Source organism: Lepidochelys kempii, chromosome 3, assembly GCF_965140285.1.
Source record: "Lepidochelys kempii isolate rLepKem1 chromosome 3, rLepKem1.hap1, whole genome shotgun sequence".
NCBI lineage: Eukaryota > Metazoa > Chordata > Testudines > Cheloniidae > Lepidochelys > Lepidochelys kempii.
In genome coordinates this window covers 38440345-38461226 of record NC_136382.1, presented here as the reverse complement: position 1 = coordinate 38461226, position 20882 = coordinate 38440345, and the positions used below count along the sequence as shown (strand labels likewise).

At 39.6% G+C, this 20882-nt stretch overlaps 1 protein-coding gene across 1 annotated transcript in view; it reads left to right on the top strand.

Moving 5' to 3' along the window:
• SNTG2 (syntrophin gamma 2) overlaps window positions 1-20882 on the top strand; it is a 295545-nt gene that overhangs the window by 56618 nt on the left and 218045 nt on the right. Inside the window, exons 5-6 of the mRNA XM_078851956.1 lie at window positions 11840-11883; window positions 12005-12046. Coding sequence (XP_078708082.1) covers window positions 11840-11883; window positions 12005-12046 — 86 coding nt within the window. The remainder of the gene's footprint in view (window positions 1-11839; window positions 11884-12004; window positions 12047-20882) is intronic.

Genomic DNA, 20882 nt, shown 5'->3' with positions numbered 1-20882 from the left:
CTTATATAAGCTTTTATCGTGGGACTTTAAGACGTTTTAAGTAGAATTCTTAAATGTTCACTTCACCTTTTGATCCCAGTTTCCATTTGGACCTTCATGTTTGTCTCATTTTATCTTTTTTGTTTCATAGAGAACTATATTTGTTTACACAAAAACTATATTTACCCTTGTTAATACAGATCCCTGTGAGAATATTAAACATTGCTTATATTCCAGATGTATTAGTTTTCCTTGCAAAATCTTGTTCAGAATTAGCCCTTTGGGGAAAGTAGGCATTTTTTCAGGGAACTCTGATGACAAGCAGTTTGCTGCAAAGATCTGCTCATTTCTTTGCATCATCTGGAAAGGAGAAGTGACCAGCTAAATCAGAGGTAGCAAATATTTGTCTGTGAACCTTTTAATTCACAACAGATCAGCATTTTTTCAGGGAACTCTGATGACAAGCAGTTTGCTGCAAAGATCTGCTCATTTCTTTGCATCATCTGGAAAGGAGAAGTGACCAGCTAAATCAGAGGTAGCAAATATTTGTCTGTGAACCTTTTAATTCACAACAGATCAGCTCCTCTTGAAGCATTTTTTTTTTAATTTGGGGGGCTGGCATGGCATATGCAGAATTTGGAATCTAAGATTTCATTAAAAAAATCTAGCAACCCCATAGTAGTGAAGAACATGCTGAAAACTTTAACCAAGTCAAAATGATGTAGGATTGTCTGCCTGCATCTGTAGACAGCCTGAAATAATAGTTCAGAGATGTATGAACGGCCTTGCATCCAATTAATTTCACTGGAATATTAACTTCAAAGCTTACTGGTGACACTTTGGATGTAGGAATTAACAATATAATTACTGATCATTTTAGTGGATGGAATGTGGAAATAGATAGGACGGCAGGAATGTGGAAATAGATAGGACGGGAGTGAATTTGTGAATTGCTGTATTGGAATGCAGTGGTAAGAAAGACAGACAAATATAAAGGAAGATGAGAAAGGAAGAGTCATTAATAGTGGTGATTCTAGAAGGGAATATGTTTTCCTACTTCAACATGTTAAATGTGCCAATAAAGTTATGAACCAGGACTGGTCTGATTGCTTTTGATGAAATTAGGTTTTCAACTCCCCCGCGCCCCTCCCAGTATCTGCTTTCCATGTCTAATTTTGACTTTTGTGTTGAAATATATTTCTGCTGCAACCTGAAATGTTTTGTCTGAAAATGTGAGTTGTAATGCCTCCTGGGGGTTGTAGTTTGCTTCTCATGTTCCCATCTTCCTCTATGGCTGGGATTCCAAGCTAGTCTACATCTCCTGTTATTCACCACATCCGGCGATTCAATGATACACAAGAGAACAGAATGACACACTAGAACTCCCATTTTCAGCCATTTTTTTAACGTTTTAATAAAAAAAACAAAGTTTTCTATGGCATTTTGGCAAAAATGAATATTTTGTCATTGTTGTGGCAAATTTCTGTGAGGGGGGGAAAATACCATTTTTGGACCAGCTCTAGTCTGAATAAAGATTGATAACTTAAAGTTTAGTTACTACATAATGCTGGTCTCAGAGTAGCAGCCGTGTTAGTCTGTATCCGCAAAAAGAAAAGGAGGACTTGTGGGACTTTTTCTTTTTACATAAATGCTGTAATGCACCCTTGCTCTGTTTGCAGTCCTTCTATTGGCATGAGTAAATTTATACTCCAGTCCACAGGCCATAATTAAAAATAGATTTTGGCCCTCTCCACAGATGGGTTTTCTTTTTACATAAATGCTGTAATGCACCCTTGCTCTGTTTGCAGTCCTTCTATTGGCATGAGTAAATTTATACTCCAGTCCACAGGCCATAATTAAAAATAGATTTTGGCCCTCTCCACAGATGGGTTTGACACCCCTGAACTAAAGGTAGAAAAATAATGTTTCTCTATTGTCCTCAAATGAAAAGGTTGCTGTTTTTCTTTAAAAAAAACCAGTATGTATATATACACATGTTAACAGTAATTTAGGACAGGAAGTGAAGAACACCATCAGCTCTACTTGGAATTCCCAGCGAATTTAAATCAGGAATTTAAGTAATTACTCACATTGGAATTTAGCCAGAACACTGAGAGCTTGCCTACACGGCCCCACAGTTTGAAATACCAGAGTGAGCAGTGAGGGGGTTAATAGCAGTGCACACCAAAGTGCTGCAAGCACCCTCCTGTGGACACCATGGGTGTGAATTAAAAGATTCCTAGTTCACATTAATGTAATCCTCTTCAAACAGGAAACCACTAATGCAGACTCAGAACCTTTTAATTCACAGTATCCACATGGGGGAGTTACAGTGCAACATTTTGATGAACAATGCTATTCATACCCCCATAGTGTGAACTGTGGGGCATTATAGACATATCCTGAGACTAACATCTCTGCCTTTATAAAAAAGGGATAAAGGATTTTCAATCACCACAAGTAGTTGGGAGTAAGGAACTTGGCTTTACATCTATTTTCTCTCCAATAGCACTGTTCGTCCTAGGAACATAGGATAGATCTACACTGCAGTTAAAAACCTACGGCTGGCTACCCATCAGCTACTTGGGCTTGTGGAGCTCGGGTCACCCTGGGACCCACAAGGTGGGGTGGGGTCCCAGATAGGGTGACTAGATAGCAAGTGTGAAAAATCAACCTTTTTTTGGGGTGGCGGGGAGGTGGGGACGGGGTTATAGTTGCCTATGTAAGACAAATATCAGGATTTCTCGTCACCCTAATCCCAGAGATCAGGCTCCAGCCTGAATATATATACCACGATTAAACAGCCTCTTAGCCCAAGTCTCACAAGCCTCAGTCAGGTGATATGGGTCAGCTGCAGGTATTTCATTGCAGTGTAGACATCCCCATAATGACCCCCTAACATCATGTTAGGGCACTAGTTCAGTATTGAATCATGGGAAGAGTTAAACTTACTGAATCAATAACATCACTGTCTATTCACAGTCTACTTTTAAGGGCTTCCCATCCAAGTACTCAGTAGGGCTGATCCTACTTGGTTTGTGAAATCTGATGCAATTACATCCTGAGGTAGTCTGGCTGAAGACTTACTCTACAGGCTTGCTCTAGGAATTTATATATGGTTTATAAGCTTTATTTCATACTAGTGTAAGGTCAGAGATTATTATTGTGTTGTAGGAATTGCTTTCTCCTTTCCATTTCAACAATACTGTGTGAAATAAGGCTCACAGCATTACAAATTCATACAATTCTCCTCTCAATAAGTTTATCTTAGCACTATAGTAATCTTGGGACAGTAAATAAATAAAAGCTATAAAACTATATTTTGAGCTGTGTCAGTGGTGGGAAAAAGTAGTAAGCAAGAATAGATAAACCATAGTTAGAATAAAATAACCAGGTTTGTTCTAAGAGGTTTCCTCTTGCCAAGAAAATCATACTTAGGTAATATATTTATTTCTTTTAAAACTGCTTGGTTTATTCCCCAGGTCCTGCTTTCCTAATTATATTTTTTATAAAATAGTAGGTATTATATTATATCTATCACTGTAATTATGCTGGAGTAAATGCCAGAGTATCTCTTTTAACTAGGTCTATCCTACAAATTTTTGCCTGAATAGCTCTATCAATGAAGTGTGATTTTTGACAGATATGGTTGTGCTGATAAAAGCTAGTGTAGGCATATTATTACCTGAAAAACTGAACGTACTTTTGCAGGTATAGCTTATTTCACCTGGGGTGGTGGGCAAGGAGCAGGAATAAGCCATACAAGCAGTTTTGCCTGTCGATGTAAGATGCATCCACACTAGGAGATCAATGCTGGTATAGCTATACTGGCAAAGCCTTTCATGTGTAGACGTGACCTTAGTGTAGATAAATGTTCTTACATTTAAGAATTTTAAAATTATTTCATAAGTTTCTATCAGGTGAATTCCTAATTAAAGCGAACAGAGAACAAATTTTGAAGTTCTGTAATTGGACTAAATTCCATCAAATGTATTAATTTCCCAAAACCAAACATAATTAAGTATAATGTAACAATTTTTTTCATAGCTGGAATTAACCTTGTTTGTGTCATGAATTCCAGGCCCGAAAATAGAGCAGAAACTATTGTTTATATATTCTGCCCTAAGTGTTGCATCTGTTTTCTACAGAAGCTAGTTATGCCTTGATTATTTCCCTGAGCATTTTTTAAAATTGTATGAGTCTTATTTAAAAAGATTTTATACTTTAATTTTTCTGTTCCTAGTTTGAGTCTATTTCCACATCATCATCCCATTCTAACTCCCTTAAATTATGAATCTCTCCCTTTTTCTTTTAATTACAGTCTTTGACCCATTAGTACACAACAATCACATCTCCTCTTTTTGGCTTCTTCTCCAGATTCTACAGTATATATCCATCTTCTTTAAAACTTTGTCTACAATGCAAGTTTAAACAATGTTACAACCATTTGTAGCTATGTCTCAGACAACCACCCTCTCCCAGAGGAAATTGACAAGAGTCAATGAGCTAAATTTACTAACAGTGTTTCACTATAAAATCAAAAGGAATTATTACATTTTGGGAGAAGAAATTGAAATCAGATATGATGATAGACAGATCCATAACTAAAGTCAATATGCTAGGCAAAAACTGCTCACTTGTGTTTTTTGTTTGTTTTTTCTCATAATAAATATGTTAAAATAATGTTACTTTGCTTGCAAAGAAAAAGACTTGAAAGTTAGGAAATGCCACATGTAGAGGAACTTTACAAAATACAGTTCATCCTTGTGCAAGATCCAAGGGATGATTGGGTGAGCCTGCCCTGGCTTTCTCCTTTCTCCTCTCTCCTCACAGCCAGCCTCTGGGGGTTGGAAGACTGGCTACTTTGGTTGGTGCCCCAAAAGGGAGGTGGGATTTTGTGAGCACCAGGTATCAGGTCTTGGGCTAGTTGAGAGAAGGGAAATCTGGCTTGGTTTTCTTTCCCATTCTTATACACACATACACTGCAGCTACAGCTGTGGAAAGGATTACACACTATATTTCTAAGAGTACATGACACATTCAGGATTGGACTTTTAAAAATATATAGAATGCATTTGTTCATGCAGTCACATATTCAGCTCTGGATAATGTGGCCTTATCTAGCTAGGGCAGATTTTTCTTTACCATGATGGAGAGTTGCTCCATATCATGTAGATGGTGTTTTAATTCCTCTTTAGTATATTAAAAAATGTCAGTCATTAAAAAAAATTTATTCACACTTATTTTACTTAATATTATTCCTTCTGGAAGCTCTAAAATGATGATATGGGAAATGTTTTATGTGCATTTTAGGGGGTGAGTTATCAGCTTTTCATCATACGATGAATAGGAGAAAAGATTTGTATGTAAATAGGAGACAAGAACAAGCCAAGAAAAGCTTGTTGCCAGGAACAGAGATTAAAGACTTGTAAGGGTTGTTTGCTCAGGACAAATGGAGTGAGAATGAACATGATCTGATAATGTTTGGCTTTAATGAACTGTACACTATCAAGGCAGAGTTTTGGCTGAAACAGTGCTACTTTGAATATAATATAAAATAAAGGTGATTAATTGCTCCCCTTTGGATTAAAATAAGCAAACTTCAGCAATTATATTTCTAACCATTCAGGATAAAGATAATGTCCTATTCATAAGCCCCATGGCAATCATACTAAAAAGATCTGTATGTTTCTAAATGTGTTTGCATATCATACCTCCTAAAAATTCAGTTGAGAATGCAGTGGATTTGGATGCTACTATTTCAATGAATGCCCTAACAGTACTTCTATTCTGTTTGCCTATTAGAATTCACTTCCCAAAAATACCACTTAAACATAATAAAATAGGTATATTACAAGAAATGGGGTATCGTGGCAAACCTTTGAAAATATACACACTAACTTATGTGTCAATTCCTGTCTGTGCATGCTAACTCTGTGCATAGAATATGAAGGTAGAAGTCAGGATTTGCATAGGTGTGCTGAAGTTTGTGCTTGTACTATTTAGCATTCACACTGTTGATAATTTGGCCTTCTGCAGTTTATGGCTAGCCCTCTTATACTAACACAAATGCAATATCCACAGTCCTAATGAATGGGAAAAACCAAACAAAACAGAGAGAGAAAAAACAACTGCTAGTTCTTTCAGTCCATCCCTTATCTGATGAAGGCTTGTTTCTCACACTATAATGTTTTGTCTATTTTTAAATTACTGAGTTGAATGGCCTTCTACTACTTGCCTTGGGAGAGAGTTTTTCACGGTCTAATAAACTCTTTCCATTTTGTACCACTACTCCGAGTTAAAACACTTTGGACCACCCTGAAGTTTTCCTCCCAATTTAGTATAATCTATTAATGTAATTAGTATACTGTTTATTCCTCTTTCAGATAATTAATGAAGATGTTGAGTAAGAGGGAGTCTAACACTAATCCCTAAGGCAACCACTAAGCATTCCTGTAAAACATGATACAGTGCTGTTTATCATTACTCTGTGCTTATTTTCTTTCAGAAATTGTTCAGTTCAAGTCAGCCTGAAATACTGTTTTTTCAGGTATAACTATGTAAAATAGTATATCCCCATGCTTTAGTGAAGTTCAGGAACATCACTTTCTTCAGAGAATCAGTAAATGTCATCAGGTTTGTCTGGCATGATGCTGACTGTTCATTGTTCCATTATCTTTTGAATTGCTAGAGATGCTTCTCTCAACTGGTCCATGTTTTATAAGGGATTAAAGCTACACATAACTGATAATTACTAGGTTCAATCTCTTTCTTATTTTGAAGTTCTAGTAGAATATTTGGCTTTGATTTTCTTTCCCCTGGTTGTCTGTTACTATGGGTAAGGCCACATTGTGATAAATCTGCAGCACTGAGTCTTAGAGCCCAGGTCAGCTGACTTGAGCTTGCAGGGCTCAGACTGTAGGGCTAAAAATAGCAGTGTAGACATTCAGGTTCAGGTTGGAGCCAGGGCTATTAGATCCACTTCCCTGGCAAGGGTCTCAGAGCTTCGGGTCCAGCCCAAGTCCAAATGCCTATGCTGCAATTTTATACCCCTGCGGGCCCAAGTCAGTAGAGCTCTGCACAGATAAAAAATTTATATCCATGGGTGCGTATATCCACAGATATAAATCAGCTCCTCCAGCGCAGCTGTACCCCAGCCCTGCCCACTGGCCATACTATTGTGTTCAAGCGACGTGCACGCCCCCACACAGGAAAGGCAGACAGCTGCATGGAAGGGATGGGGGTGGAGCTGGGGGCAGTACAGCCACATCAGAGGAGCTGCTGGCATGGGGTGCGGGCTCCTGGGAGTGGCGGCCCCACGTTCTGCTCCTTTTGTGGCTGTGGTTCCCGGGAAAGCCCTGCGGTTCCACAAATACCGATTTATACCCACGGATATCCGCATCCACAGGTATAAATTTTTATCCATGCAGGGCTCTACAAATCAGCTGACCTGGGCCAGCTGCAGCTATGCCATGGGTCATTTATTTTTGACATATCCTTCCTAACAGCTCTATAGAGACACACAGGAACTGACGTATTGGGGACAGTGTGGAACTGCACCACTGCAGGGAAAGGAATGTTTATGATCTCTGCTTAGCTTATTGGGTAGCACACCTACTACTCCATTCCTTCATTCTGTGAAGAATACACTTGGTGGTACTCTTCCCATGCACAAGATTTGTTCTGCAGATGAAAGTGGGGAAGGAACATGTGTCCAGCACTCCTTTGCCCCTCCCAGTTCCCTTAGAGGAGGTGAGGAGGTGTCTAACACAATGAAAGGCCTATGGTAGCTTGTGATTCCTTCATACCAAGACTTCCCTATTTACTCTCAAGTTCAATTTCACTGTTGGAATGAAGTAAATTCAGGATGGCTTTTGCACTGGTGTCTGCATTTTCTAAATTGTGAAACTATCCTTCACATAGATTAGACTCCTTTTGGTGTGTTTGTTGCCCAAAGATGTCTAGATAGAGTCACACACAAAACCAGTATCCACCAGCTGAAAATGGTTTACTCTTGTAATGGAACAAAAAGAATTATAATCAAAATGTCAATAAAAAATAAAATTTGGTATCCAATTGTCAGCAAGATCTAGAATGTCTAGGAGAAGTAAAACAACATTTTGGACTTTTTCCATAGAATCTTTCCATTGACTTCAATAGGAGCTAGATATTTTATCTCAATTTGTTTTAGCACCTGCATAAGACAGTGTTTGTAGATGGAGTGCTTCTTGTGAAAGCATGGATATGGTAATGCCTTTATAAGTTTAAAATATACCTATTTTGCAGTACTTTCTGCCTTCCAAGTTTATGCATTCATCTACTTTTTGATCCAGGAAAATATATTAACCTGTGTTTCGTCTTCTTGTACATACTTGTAAGTGTCTGTTGTCTGGGTAACTAAATGGTGTGTTGTTTAGAATCTGGTTCATCACTGCCAATCACGTTCTGGAGAAAGCCATCTTCCATTTTAAATTTAAACTTATGAACTGGAGTATAAATTTTAGGCCATTTACTGATCTCGATCCAGAGCAGAACTCTCACCAATGTCACTAGGAAGTTTGCACAAAAATCAAGCATACAGCATGGCTTTTATGTAGAAACTAAAACATTTACTTATTATTGCTAAGTGCCTTATTTTGATGTTCTCTCAGTGGAACTCACTCAGGTCACCTTTCTGACCACTGCAATTAGGAGGTGCATTTGCAGCACATGTAGGCATATCCAAGCTAGCTTTGATTGCCCACACTTGCTAAAAATAGCAAAGTAGCTGTGGTGGTATGGGTGGTGGCACAGGCTAGCCACCTGAGTACAATCCCACCTGGGACCATAAGTAGGTACACAGGGGGCTATCCTGTGTCACCACCTATTCCACCACAGCAACACTGCTATTTTTAGTGAGCTAGCATGATTAGAGGTAGCCTGGGTGTGCCTACTTATACTGTCCCAACTGCAGCATAGACATATCCTGTGTTTCTGTTGTTTGCATTTCCCTTGCTATAGGCTGACTATATATACACCTCTACCCCGATATAACGTGACCCGATATAACACGAATTCGGATATAACGCGGTAAAGCAGTGCTCTGGGGGGCGGGGCTGCATGCTCCGTTGGATCAGCACGTCAGAGTGTCTGGCTCTGACACGCTGCTCTGAGTGATGTGTTAAGGGTGCCAGGCTGGGGCAGAGGGGTTGGATAAGGGGCAGAGGGTCTTGGGGGACGGTCAGGAGACAGAGAGAAGGGGGGGTTGGATGGTTTGGAGGTTCTGGGGGCAGGGCAGTCAGGGGACAGGGAGCAGGGGGCTTGGGTATGGGTGGGGTCCTGGGATGATTAGGGACGGGGGGTCTCTGGAGGGGGCGGTCAGGGGACAAGGAGCAGGGGGGCTTAGATGGGGGTGGGGTCTTGGGAGGAGTGGTTGGGGCGGGGGGTCTCTGGAGGGAGTAGTCAGGGGACAAGGAGCGGGGCGGGGTTGATGTGTCGAGGGTTCTGAGGGGTCAGTCAGGGGGCGGGAAGTGATTATTAATAACGGAAATGCTCGAGGCCAAAGCAAGTTCGATATAACGCGGTTTCACCTATAACAAGGTAAGATTTTTTGGCTCCTGAGGACTGCATTATATCGGGGTAGAGGTGTATATACACATACACACCAGAGATTGCAAGCATGATTATTCTTTTTTAAATACAAGGTAGGTTAGAATCCCCAAAAAACATTTACTTTACATTAATAGTATATACAAGCTGTCATTTGAAATAGATTAATGCAAGAAATAATTAAATGTTGCTAACAAATACTAATAATAAATATTATTTGTAATTATTAATAATACTAATAAATACTAACAAATATCAAGTAAAGTTAGATTAATAAAGTAAAGGTATTTATTTTATCCAACCAAAGTGATGGCACTAAATTCAACCCTGATGTCTTCAGAAACAAAACTATTTTGAATGAAAGCATCATTGTTCATATTGTCAAATCCAATATGGCAGAAGCTGAGAAAGTACTGTTGTTAGGATATAGATATTCACATCTGTCTGTAAAGGCCTATACTCTAAGAATTTAAGTGTATTCTTATCACTTGGCTGGTTATAGAGGTATAAAAGAAAGAATCAAAATCACTGTCTGCTGGTGTAAGGGCCTTCTCTTACTGTGACAGTCTGAGGCCCTGTGCTTAGGCTAAGGCCCTTGGCTAAGCAGCAGAGGCAGCCATAAGCTGGGAAGCGAACGGTCACATCCTCACATTCCAAACTAGTCACATTGAAATCAGGTGCTATTGGGCTGTTAGGAATACAATCCTGTCCTGATAATGCCTATCGCCTCCAGAGAAAGGGAAGTGCTTAGAAAATGTAAAAGGAAACTTACTTTGATAGCATCCTGTCTGGCAAGAACTCACTTATCAATAGCTGGGATGTGAAATCCTCATTTCTTTGTTGTTCTATCACTGTAGTCCCCATTTACCTATTGTTTGTCTGTATAATCTCTGTCTGGTTCTGTGATTGTTTCTGTCTGCTGTATAATTAATTTTGCTGGGTGTAAACTAATTAAGTTGTGGGATATAATTGGTAAAATAATCATGTTACAATATGTTAGGATTGGTTAGTTAAATTTCAGGAAAATGATTGGTTAAGCTAAGCAGAGCTCAAGTTTTACTTTATAGTCTGCAGTCAATCAGGAAGTTTGTGTGTGTGTGTGGTGGGGGAAATGGGAACAGGGAATGGGGCTGGGGAAATTGGAATCATGTTTAGCTAAGGGCAGGAATGGGAACAGGGCCACAGGTAAGGCTCTGTGGTGTCAGAGCTGGGAAGGGGAACACTAAGGAAGGAAACTGGAATCATGCTTGCTGGAAGTTCACCCCAATAAGCATGGAATTGTTTGCACCTTTGGACTTTCGGTATTGTTGCTCTCTGTTCATGCGAGAAGGACCAGGGAAGTAAGTGGGTGAAGGAATAAGCCCCCTAACAACTGTGTGGTCACAGTCTTCCTTCCCTCCATTTCACTTTCCCAAAATATTAAGTTGAGTGTTATATTTTTTAAAATCTTGCAAGTCTCAGGCCCAGATTCTGAAATCACTTACATGTGTGCTTAAATTTCAGCACATGAGTAGTCTCAAAAGAGTTACATAAAAAAAGAGACTACCTGGGTGCTTAAGGTTAACCACATCAGTGTTTGCAGGATCAGAGTGTGAACAGCCGACCCTCTTCTATGAGATGATAAACTCCCTGAATGCACATTGAATACTCATGCCCTCAGAAGTTGGAGAAATTCACCCCCCAAAAGTGACTGTTCACATTTGAAGTAGATTTGTTGTGTGTGCCCTTCCAGGGTGTCATTCCTGTTGATTTCATGATGTAGAAAAATATGCAAATTGGTTGATATAATATGTTGTGTTATTCTCCTGAACAGACCAAATTCAAACTTAATCTTTAATAGTTTTATTAAATTCTAGGCACAGCTTCTTTAATTATACCAGTTCCTGTAAATTTGTTCCAGGCCAAAAAAAAAAAAAGATGCTAAGTAGCTTCTAGAATTTCTGTTTTACTGTCTGAGCAAGACTAATGAAAAATGTGAATCACACTTTCCAGATAATTTAATGAAATCATTCATTAGTGAGAAATGACATTTGTGTTCCATATTAAATAAGTCCTTTGTGCATGGAAAGTAACTCTCTTAATTTGCTTAAAATTGGTACCAATCTATTAGGTTTACTGGATGATTCCTGATCATTATGCCACTGGCATTTTCACAAGAAAATTAGTTTAAAATGTTACACTGTTCCAAACAGTGTGCTTAAACAAGTGCTGAAGCAATATATGTCATTATTTAAGTCTTTCACTTAACATACTGCTTTTGTAACCCCCACAGCTGACCAAACAGGAATGTTATTTATAGGAGATGCACTAATACAGGTCAGTAAATTGTACATTTATTCCATACACATACATGTTTTAAGCAAGTTTTAATGTTTATTTTTATTATGTTATTTATGTGTTACAAATAACTTTCTTTCTATGGTATATTCATTTTTAGGTTAATGGCATAAATGTAGAAAGTGCTACCCATGAAGAAGTGGTAAGTTTTATGTAACTTTTATACTTTAATACCAGATGAAATATTTGAGGTGCATATAAAAATAATGAAAATTATGGCATGTTGTATTCAGTATGGCCCTGCGCTTGTATTTCCTTAAATGGGAACTTTGCCATTGACTTCAATCAGATCTGGATCTCACACTATATCACTACAAAATAGATACTGCACAAAAAACTGCTTAAATCCATAGGAAAGAGATGCTGCAACACAGTTCAGACACCTGACATTATCTTTCTAATAAATGAAAAGTTTCTTTCATATAAACCATTCATAAGGCTACTACTCACGCTTGAAAATGGCTCATAATACATTAAGACATCTGTCAAGGTTCCTTACCCACTCTGAACTCTAGGGTACAGATGTAGGGACCTGCATGAAAGACCCCCTAAGCTTATTCTTACCAGTTTAGGTTAAAAACTTCCCCAAGGTACAAACTTTGCCTTGTCCTTGAACGTATGCTGCCACCACCAAGCATGTTAAACAAAGAACAAGGAAAGAGCTCACTTGGAGACGTCTTCCCCCAAAATATCCCCCCAAGCCCTACACGCCCTTTCCTGGAGAAGGCTTGATAAGAATCCTCACCAATTTGTACAGGTGAACACAGACCCAAACCCTTGGATCTTAAGAACAATGAAAAAGCAATCAGGTTCTTAAAAGAAGAATTTTAATTAAAGAAAAGGTAAAAGAATCACTTCTGTAAAATCAGGATGGTAAATACCTTACAGGGTAATCAGTTTCAAAACATAGAGAATCCCTCTAGGCAAAACCTTAAGTTACAAGAAGACACAAAAACAGGAATATACATTCCATCCAGCACACCTTATTTTACCAGCCATTAAATGAAAAGAAATCTAATGCATTTATAGCTAGATTACCTACTAACTTAACAGGAGTTGTAAGGCTGCATTCCTGATCTGTTCCCAACAAAAGCATCACACAGACAGACAAACCCTTTGTTCCCCCCCCCCTCCAGATTTGAAAGCATCTTGTCCCCTCATTGGTCATTTTTGGTCAGGTGCCAGCGAGGTTATCTGAGGCCATGTCTACACTACCCGCCAGATCGATCTATTGGGGATCGATTTATCGCATCTAGTGTAGACGCGATAAATCGATCCCCGATCGCTCTGCCGTCGACTCTGGAACTCCACCATGGCGAGAGGCAGAAGCGGAGTCGACGGGGGAGTGGTGGCCATCGATCCCGCACCGCGAGGACGTGAAGTAGGTGATTCTAAGTCGATCTAAGATGCGTCGACTTCAGATACGCTATTCTCAAAGCTAAAGTTGCATATCTTAGATCGATTTCTCCCCCTCCCCCAGAGCTTCTTAACCCTTTACAGGTGAAAGGGTTTTGCATCTAGCCAGGAGGGATTTTATAGCACTGTATACAGAAAGGTAGTTACCCTTCCCTTTATATTTATGACAACATCCGTGTGCCTACACAAGAATAAACAGTTTTATTCTTTAAGACCTACTGCTGAAAATATGAAGACTATGCATTGTCAGTTGGTCTATGGTACAGTTGTAAACATCAAAAAGATAATTTCCATATGCATTCACAATCTAGTATGAATACATTGAAAACAATTTGCTATTCCCATATTTGATGGGATACACCATTCATCACTGGGCTGGTGCCACCTTCTGGTACTCTGGGGATTAGCCTGAGGCCAATGCCAATCCCTCCATCTCTGTTGTCCCCCTGAAGCCCCTTTTGCAGCCTCAGGAACCACAGTGTCTATCTGTGTTTCCCCCTTCTGGGTGGATTTAGCTTCTCAATAGTCCCAGGCAGTCTTCTTGCTCATGGCTTCAGTGCCATTCACCAAGTGGCTGATAGGGGAACCCAGGCCTGATTACTTCTCCAGGTTCCAGCCCAGGGACCTTCAGCTCAGCAGTCTGGGCCTTCTCTCTCTCTCTCTGGCCTCACTGCTCTCTCCCTGGGTTGCTTCCTACTGATGGTTCCCCTTTTCTTCCTGGGCCTACCAGTTCCCAGAGTCTCCTCACTTTTCCCAAGGAGCGACTGCAGCTTGCAGTCCCTACTCACTCCTCCCTTCCTCATGGGAGTGTCCACTTTTTTCCAGTAGCCCCTTCTGCTTTCAACTCCTGAGCTTTATAGGAACCATCTATTCCTATTCAGCTGAGCCTCCTTAATTAGTTGCCTAATTGGTTAATTGGCTCATCTGGCCTGCATTAAATCCTGCAGGGTGAGTGTGGGGCAGATACCCATTACATCATATGTAAGAAAAAGGTAGAAAATCTACCTACCATATTAGAGCCCTTCCAGCATTGAGAATATATTGAAATGCCCATCTGATAGGTCTTGCAAAGCTCCCATTGATTTCAGCAGTACAGAATCAGGCACTGAAGTTGGTTCTATAAACAATCGGATTCCTAGCTTTAGGTGCTCACATTTGAAAATTGTGTCCTCCTGTGGGAAAAGGGCTTGATCCTTCACGGTGCTGATCACTCTCCATTTCCACTGACTTCAGCAGGAGTGGAGTAGACTCAAGATTTTGTAGTAGTGCTCAGCACCTTGAAGGATTGAGCCCTGTAAGGGCTGAGGAGTAGAGAATACATTTAAGCAAGTAGATTTTGCTATTTGCAGAATCAAGTAACTTTTCTGCTTAATTCCAAAGAAGCATTATCTTGTTGAAAACATGGGGATATCTCAGCAGCAAATACTAATGTACAGAGTGAACAGTATCATGTGAAGCTGTGACTTGATGATAAGACATTACATGACCTTTCGTAACTTGCAGGCTCTCTGAGGCAGGAACCATTTATGTTGTTGTATGTGTACAGTGCCTAGCACAATCTGTCATGAGGACCTCCAGATATTATCGGAATACAAATAAAAACAACATGTCAATAAACATAATGTGTAATTAATAAGGATTATTCAGTCTTTCCATAAATGCCTTAGCTTGGCTTTTGGATGTAAAGAATACAATATTTGTAGTGGAGGGAATGGGAGGAATAGAGAAAGCATAGCTAATATACAGTAATTTAGAATTTCAGTTCCAGATATAAATCATGTATCAGATGTGCAGAAAGATCATTTGTTTGTTGCCAAATAAAGTATGTAAGGGTTAGTCCAAGGGGGAGAGGATTGTTCCATTTTAGTCCAGCAAGTTTCCTAAGTAAAAGTCAAAGATAGTTTTGAACTGGGAATGTAGAAAATTAAAAAAAAAAAAAGTCTGATACATACATACTTGCTTTTCCTTTGTTTTGCTGACGCGAGCTAATTTTTGGGATGCCCTAATTCCAATGATTTTTGTATCGTTTTTTATGAGCCTTAAAGTGAATGGAACTATGATAGAAGACAGAACAATGTACTACCTCTAGTTAGAACATTTATTTTGATAACATTCATCTGGGGTATTCAAAAAAAGGACCGTCTTCCAGTGACTTAAATTCGGGGGAGAAATACGATTTCTCATAAGTAGATCAGAAAGATTACGTGATATTATTATGCCCATGTATTTGATTGAGCATTTGTTTTACTTAAAAGAAAAATGATCAAAAGAGGTTTTCTTTATTGTTTTATAGAACTGAGATGGCAAGAGCATCTGTCTTATCATAATTGAAGGGAAGTTTCACATTGGGGAAAAACAAATTCTCTTATCTCTGCTTCATTGAAAAGGGTATTCTTTTTTAAATGAATTGTGGTTGCATTCTTTTGAAGAAAACATTATAAAACACGGAATTATCCTTTTACTATAGAACACATTACTCTTTTATGTAATTCCTGTCATATACTTGTCAATGCTTAGATACCATGGTGATAGGCACCTTAGAAATATCTCAGACAGCTGGATAATTGGGCAAATGTCATTAAAGCCATTACCACTGGAAATCACACATTGGAGACTAGAAAAATTATAAGCAAAGAGTTACTACTTTTATGTGCTGTCATAAATATAAAGGGAAGGGTAAACCCCTTTGAAATCCCTCCTGGCCAGGGGAAAGCTCCTCTCACCTGTAAAGGGTTAAGAAGCTAAAGGTAACCTCGCTGGCTCCTGACCAAAATGACCAATGAGGAGACAAGATACTTTCAAAAGCTGGGAGGAGGGAGAGAAACAAAGGGTCTGTGTGTCTGTCTATATGCTGGTCTTTACCGGGGATAGACCAGGAATGGAGTCTTAGAACTTTTAGTAAGTAATCTAGCTAGGTTTGTGTTAGATTATGATTTCTTTAAATGGCTGAGAAAAGAATTGTGCTGAATAGAATAACTATTTCTGTCTGTGTATCTTTTTTGTAACTTAAGGTTTTGCCGAGAAGGGTTCTCTATGTTTTTGAATCTAATTACCCTGTAAGATATCTACCATCCTGATTTTACAGAGGGGATTTCTTTATTTCTATTTACTTCTATTTTTTATTAAAAGTCTTCTTGTAAAAAACTGAATGCTTTTTCATTGTTCTCAGATCCAAGGGTTTGGGTCTGTGGTCACCTATGCAAATTGGTGAGGCTTTTTATCCAACATTTCCCAGGAAAGGGGGGGTGCAAGTGTTGGGAGGATTGTTCATTGTTCTTAATATCCAAGGGCCTGGGTCTGTAGTCACCTAGGCAAATTGGTGAGGCTTTTTACCAAACCTTGTCCAGGAAGTGGGGTGCAAGGTTTTGGGAAGTATTTTGGGGGGAAGGACGCGTCCAAACAGCTCTTCCCCAGTAACCAGTATTAGTTTGGTGGTGGTAGCGGCCAGTCCAAGGACAACGGGTGTAATATTTTGTACCTTGGGGAAGTTTTGACCTAAGCTGGTAAAGATAAGCTTAGGAGGTTTTTCATGCAGGTCCCCACATCTGTACCCTAGTTCAGATGTGTTCAGAGTGGGGAAGGAACTTTGACATGTGCAGAAAACTTTACCATCAAACTTAATAAAGTATTGCCTAAAACAATAAAGTTTAATAGATCCAGACAAGCAGTGGGTAATGATACTACTTGTGCCTTATTTGGCATGTATCATGATTATTGGGCCAAATGCTGAGCACAGGCATTCTCATTGTTATCAGTAAGAATGCAGAACGCTCAGCTCCCCTAAGGATTTGTTCCATTATTATTGCCGTTATTAAATGTGTTTTTAAAGCACACACCACCATAATGTTTACCATCTCTCTAAGCTAATAGTGTTTGCTATAGCACATTTGATTGATCAGCCTGATTGTATGCAAGATTAAATCTGGTTCATTTTCAGACTACATACAGCACTTATCTGGAACCCAACCTAACACGGTAGTGATTAAAAGTGCTCACCAGCTGACAACTGTTCATTGGCTATGTGGAAATGAATAATGGTAGCCTAAACCTAGTTCCTGGTGGACAAGTTTTCACATCTGAAAAAAACACCCCTACAGCTGGCAGTAATGGCACTAACTTTTGATGGTCTCATCAAAAAGGTGAAGGACTGAATGGGCAAAGAGACTGAACTTCCCCTTTCTTATCTAGATATGATCCTAGGTCAGGATTAAAGTACTGTTATGTGACCTCACGGTCTCTTTCCTGGTGGATAAGCCTAGTCAGGCCAAATCCCCAAAACACAGGCACAGTAAGCAACAGAACCACAACCCCAACCATTTATTATTGCTGGAGCTTCTGTTTTGGACATCATCAGCAGGACAAGTTCCCTTTCTCCTGATGCGGGAAGCATACTCTTATCCTGAACTTCTTCACAGAGTCACTTCCCATCAACTGGGAGGAGCCACACTCCTTGGGCTGTTTCAGGAAATGCCAAGAAATATTCATTCAACCAGCCAGCATAGTATCTCGGTTACATTGCATTGGTGAGGAAGGTTGGAGAAATACTACTGCTGTCTGTGGTATATCTAGGAACTCTGTGTAATCAATATGTGTTACCTAATAAGAAACCTAGACAGAACGTACAGAAACAATTCTAAACAATGTAGCCAAAAGCTCCAGAGGAAAAAACAGCTTTCTACTCCTTCTATTGGTAAAAAGATACAAGTGCTGGTATAGAGTTTTATCTGCCTACACAGCACCTTAATAAAGCTGAATCATTAAGCTAGTTTAAGTGGTAGTTCTTTGAGGTGGAACCAGTCAAGGATCTCCCGTGGGACTGGAGATATACCTGCAAATTGGACAACTGTGTCACTGAGGCAAATCATGAGTAGGGTTGGTACATGGGTGATGTGGTGCAGCCATGGGACTCTCAACTATGGGACAGTCTCACCAGTGGGTAGGAAGGGAGTTATGTGGACTACTGCCAAATGGCTGGAAGGGAGTTGTTATGCTGTGTGTGTGTGTGTGTGTGCGCGCACGCACGCGCACATATTTGGTTGCTGTGTTTTCCCACATTTATGAATGTGTTCCCTTCCCTCTAACAAAGATTCACTTGTTTGTAAACAGACTTGGAATGCTTGCAAGTGGGGAAGTTCTGGCTGTTAAGGACACCCAGGATGGGTTTGTTTCTTTTTCCTAGGTTTCTGAGAGGGGTCTTGAGTCAGTTCATATATATGTGAAGAGGAACACTAGATACATTGAACCCAGCCCTCACTGCTGCTCTTAACCACCTGGCAGAAGGTTTACACAATACATTCATAATCTCACTTTTATTCTGATCATTTACTGCCTGCTACAATATTGTATCACGTAACAAGAAGCTAAGCCGCTCAGGGACAATGGCCCCTGAAACACAGCACATGGTGTAGAATCTAATTAGTTGTAAACTTTGAAAATGGTTTGCAAGAGTTCCCTTTGTATCTTTCAGAATGTCAGGGAAACTTTCTAGTCTTTCTAGTCCTAGGGAGACCTTAGATAGTTTTTTCCTTGTTATTAATTTTTACCATTTCAGAATAATTGCTAGTCCAATCACCAGCTAGGGAGGAGCTATGGCCAACTGCAGACTGTTAAATTATCTCTCTTTTTTTAAGCTGAAGGTTTCCTCTATATGTTCATTTGTAGTTTAGTGACAGGTATTCAGTTTGGATAAATGTGTAATTAAACACTAATTTCAGATCTAAGCAAAGGGCCATCAGCACCATCAGTGGGTAAGGAGAACAGGGCCTTTTTGGCCTCTGAAGCACAACTGGAGCCCTTGGGATCCTACCTCAGGATGACTGATGCTGGCAGCACCTCCATAGGTGGCCTCCTGTGTGACCACCAGCACTTCCAGGGGTGGAGTTTAAAAGCTCCCAGCTCCCCTGAAAGCCCAACAGCCAGCTGGAGCTCCCAGCAGCAATGGCAACAAGAATACAGCTTCACAGCAAACAGTCTTTCCTGTCCTTTTCTACTCCTAATAGAAGAGCTTGCCTTTCTCCATATCAACACTCTTAGGGCCTGCCTACACTGTCCCACAGTTGGGACTATAGGGTTCCAGATAGCACTGTGCACCAAAGTGCTGCGCTGTAATTCCCCCACGTGGACACTGTGGGTATGAACTAAAAGATTCCTGTTCTATAGTGCCCTTAGTTGTCTGGTCCCTGGTGCTGGTGTTGATGGTCTTTTCTCTTGTTATCCATTTGTCCTTTGCCACCTGATAACTTGTCATGTCAGTTCTACCTTACCATGCCATCTGTTCTGATTCTTCTGCACCTTAATTCCTCCATTTTTCCTAGTCCTTCTCACCACTCTTCTTGCCATTATCCTTTTCTTCTAGCTTCCCATTCACTGCCACTGTTCCATAGGCATCTCACAACCAGATAAAAGTACCAAAATATGCAGAGGGAATCCTCAGGTTACCAGTAAAGCAGCTTTGTGTTGGTAGACAAAGACAAATTGGCCACAGTGGGGGCCAGGTGTGGCTCTGTATGTTCATTCCTGTCTTAGGCCCTGAGTCAAGCAATCATCCTTAAGCAAGTGCTTCAATCCCATCAAAGTAAATGGGATTTAAGTGTTTTCTTGGATCAAGGCTTTAGAATATATGGAGTTGTCTTATACAGGAATGCACTCTGAGATTTATTTTCACAATTTCTAGAATGTTATGTCTTTAATTATTTTATCTGGATCACATTCATTATAGGTAGCTTAAAATACACTAAACAAAAAAGAAACAATTCCTGGGAAGATTGGAAATTGCATTGTAAACTTGGTGTAATCTGTATGCATTGAGACCATGTATGTTTTCATTTTTACACTATCAGAAGACACAGGTCTGGCTCATCAAATCATGACAGCCTTCAAAACACCATGGATATTGGTAAAAGATTGGATGTATTCCAAGTGAGTTTACAATTGCTGCAGATAAGAAGTTTGAAAACTTCAGTTCAAGAATGTTGATGACCGAAAGAAAAATTGAAAACATGAAGATGAAGACTGATGGAAATGATACTGGTATAATAAATAGTACAAGAGACTCTGAAGTACTGAAAATAATTAAATATCCTTGAAAATAAGCTTATTTTTAGAAATATGATTGATGAGATTCAAAGAGGTGAAGACAGGAAATGGTGATACAGTTTTTGTTTGATTGAGATGGTGAAGGATTATTTTGCCTTTGTAATGGCTTATCAGACTGTCACTTTATATAGTACAAACAGAACACATTTCTTCTGATAAATGGTATTCTAAACCTGGAATATAAATACAATTGTCTCTTTCACAGTTCAAGGCCCTTATTTTACCCTCTCATCAGTCTTTTTCTTCCTTGGCATTGGAAGTCATTTATGTTTATTAAAACAAGGAGTGAATGTGCATTGTTTCCTCCTTTAATACTTTATTTGAAAGCTTAAGTCTGTTACACCTATTTTTTTTCAATGGCAATTTCCTACAAAAAGCAAAATTCAACCTCCTTGAAGCCAATGGAGAGATTCCTATTGACTTCAGTGGCGTGTGGTCAGGCCTTTTGACACCACATAAGTAATGTT